The 2,593-nt window shown below is 42.7% G+C and overlaps 1 protein-coding gene across 1 annotated transcript; it reads left to right on the top strand.

Moving 5' to 3' along the window:
- The first annotated feature begins 391 nt into the window (after positions 1–391).
- On the top strand, positions 392–991 carry LOC149225999 (UDP-glucose 6-dehydrogenase 5-like). The gene has a single exon (XM_089380068.1). The coding sequence runs from the start codon at positions 392–394 to the stop codon at positions 989–991; it is 600 nt and encodes a 199-aa protein (XP_089236194.1).
- The last annotated feature ends 1,602 nt before the right edge of the window (positions 992–2,593 follow it).

Genomic DNA, 2,593 nt, shown 5'->3' with positions numbered 1-2,593 from the left:
TTGAATGTAACCTCAAGCACCCGCATCCGCGGTGTTATAAATATTTAATGATACTAATACTAATTATTATAAATGAAATATTCTTATTATTATTATAACTAATCTTTAAGTAATTATTATTCTTTTAATTATAATAAATATTAACTAATTAATTGATTAATTCTAATAAAATTAGTTATATTATTATAACTTAATACAGAAGCTCTAATAGTTATTATTATTATAAAAGAAATATTCCTATTATTATTATTAAATAATAATTATTATTATAGTTATAACTAATCATTAATGGTGGTCGAAAGAAAGTCATTTGGATTTTGAGGCAAGAACCGACCGGAGGAGGGACTAGGGTTTCAGGGCAAGCCCCGTCAACAATTTCAACCTTGCGACCATGGCAAAGTTTTGCTACCACAGAGCAGGGTACGTGGGAGGGCCAACGACGGCCATGATCGAGCTCAAGTGTCTAGTGCTCAAAATGGGGACGGCGGCTAATAGTGACAGCTCGCTAATACTCGAACCCAGGCTAGAGGAGGCCATCTGGTTCCGCCGAGGCCAGCTTCTCTTCCTCAAATCCACTGTCGAGATATACGATGCGGAAGCAGGGATACGACTTGCTCCCGTCAACTTGCCTACACAGAACCGAGGGCATGGTGAGGACAAGCCAGCCGACCTAACTTACTCGGACTTGGTTGCCTGGAAAAACGCGAATATGATCGAGAAGTCTCTTGTTTGGGCCGAGGGGACCACCATCAAAGAACTGGAGAAGCCAGTCAAGATTCTGACAAATGGACGGGAGATCGCGGAGGATCAGAAGGCAGTCAAGGTGCTGAAGGTGATTTATGACCATAGGATTCTGGAAGACCGAATCATCATCATGAATCTCTGGTCTATTGAGCTCTCGAACATGGCCGGGAACGCTTTCTGGCCGCAGAGGATTTCGACCGAGAAGACCATACCGCTTTCTGCAAGGTCACTAGGCAGATGCAGCTGAAGACACATTTGCGGTGGGGAAAGACTCTCAGATCGGTTCCCGGCCCCTGAATTCCAGTACCGGATCTGACGGGATAAAACCTAATCGCTTCCAAATCTTTGTTAAAACCCCCTCGGGGAAAACAACCTTGATCTGGGTTCATGCTACAGACAGTGTTATAAATCTGAAGAATAACATTGCCAATCATATCGGCTACCCGAATGGACAACAAAATTTGCTATCTAGGGGTAGAACGCTACAGGATTACAGATCTATTAAGGATTACAACATCAAGCCAGGATCTACCATAATACTCAATATGAGACTACGAGGAGGTGCAGCAACCAGCAGCTCAACTAAACAAACAGAAGGAGGTAGTGGGTCCAAAACAAAACACAATCCAAAGTCACATCAGCAGCACAGAAGCGAAGGAATATCTTTCAAGCATATATTACAAGGGGGGAAATCTCCTACAACAGCTCCAAAGTAGGTCGAAACAGAACCCAGTCCATACATAGTGGAGCAACTGAACTATACACCAGAACTAACAATAGATACATCAAAAACAGAGGAGGTATGTAATAACTATGAAAAGAAAGCCATCATTTGCTGTTTCAATGGATTTTGGCCAAAACCCTTTGAACTATTCCATTGGATACTCACAAAATGGTCTCTAAATTGTGAGATTCATCTCTGCTCCAAAGGGTTTTTTATAGTCAAATTTCAATCAACAGAGGTCAGAGACATCGTGATACAGGAGGGACCTTGGTTCTGGGGATCTTCAGGCCTCTTTATCACTCCATGGTTCCCGGAGTTTGATGCCAACACCTTCATTGTTTCCAGGATGCCAGTATGGGTACGTCTACATAATCTCCCTATACATTTCTGGGACCAAAAGGTTCTTGCATGCATAGGCAATACCATTGGCAGATATATTAAAATGGATACACAAAGAGTGGATGAAAGAATTTTTACTTTCGCACGCATCTGTGTGGAAGTCGACCTCAGTAAGGGATTACCAGACTGCATACAGCTGAAGCACAAAGATCGCAGCTGGATGCAGACAATAGACTATGAAAATACAGCATTCAGGTGCAGAATATGTCGGCAAACTGGACACCTTCAAAATGCATGCCCAGAATACAAAAAAGACAGCCGAAGAAGGAAGAAAACCGGCAAACATCAAAAGGGCTGGAATTTCCCCCCACCAGACCCTGAAGAGGAGGGAGATTATGAGGAGGAAGATCCCATCCCAAATGAGAACAACCAAGCAGAAACTCAGAAGACATCTCCACAAGGGCCTATGGAACCGCAACCAGAAAAGACTACAGATACAATGGAAATCAGTGGAACCAAAAGGCAGCATACATCAGACACCTCTGACTCTAACAAGGAAAACCCCCGACCCGACGATGAAAATCCACTTCAACTTGTTCCCATGATACCGTCCCAAGGAGAGTGGCGCAAGGTCGAGAAGAAAAAGGGGAGGAAAACATGATTCCCCCCATATTTGTCATCTCAGTGCTCCTGGCATGGAACACATTTTCTTGATTTTTTTGGTATTGTTTTTTTTGCTTACCAACTTTCTGACAGGCTACATTGCCTCACATAAGCATATGCTTT

This window comes from Pinus tabuliformis, chromosome J (assembly GCF_031772625.1).
Source record: "Pinus tabuliformis cultivar Carrire ecotype Pingquan chromosome J, CPIR1, whole genome shotgun sequence".
NCBI classification, from domain to species: domain Eukaryota; kingdom Viridiplantae; phylum Streptophyta; class Pinopsida; order Pinales; family Pinaceae; genus Pinus; species Pinus tabuliformis.
Note: the sequence above shows the minus strand (reverse complement) of the source record. Positions and strands in the feature narration are given on the sequence as shown.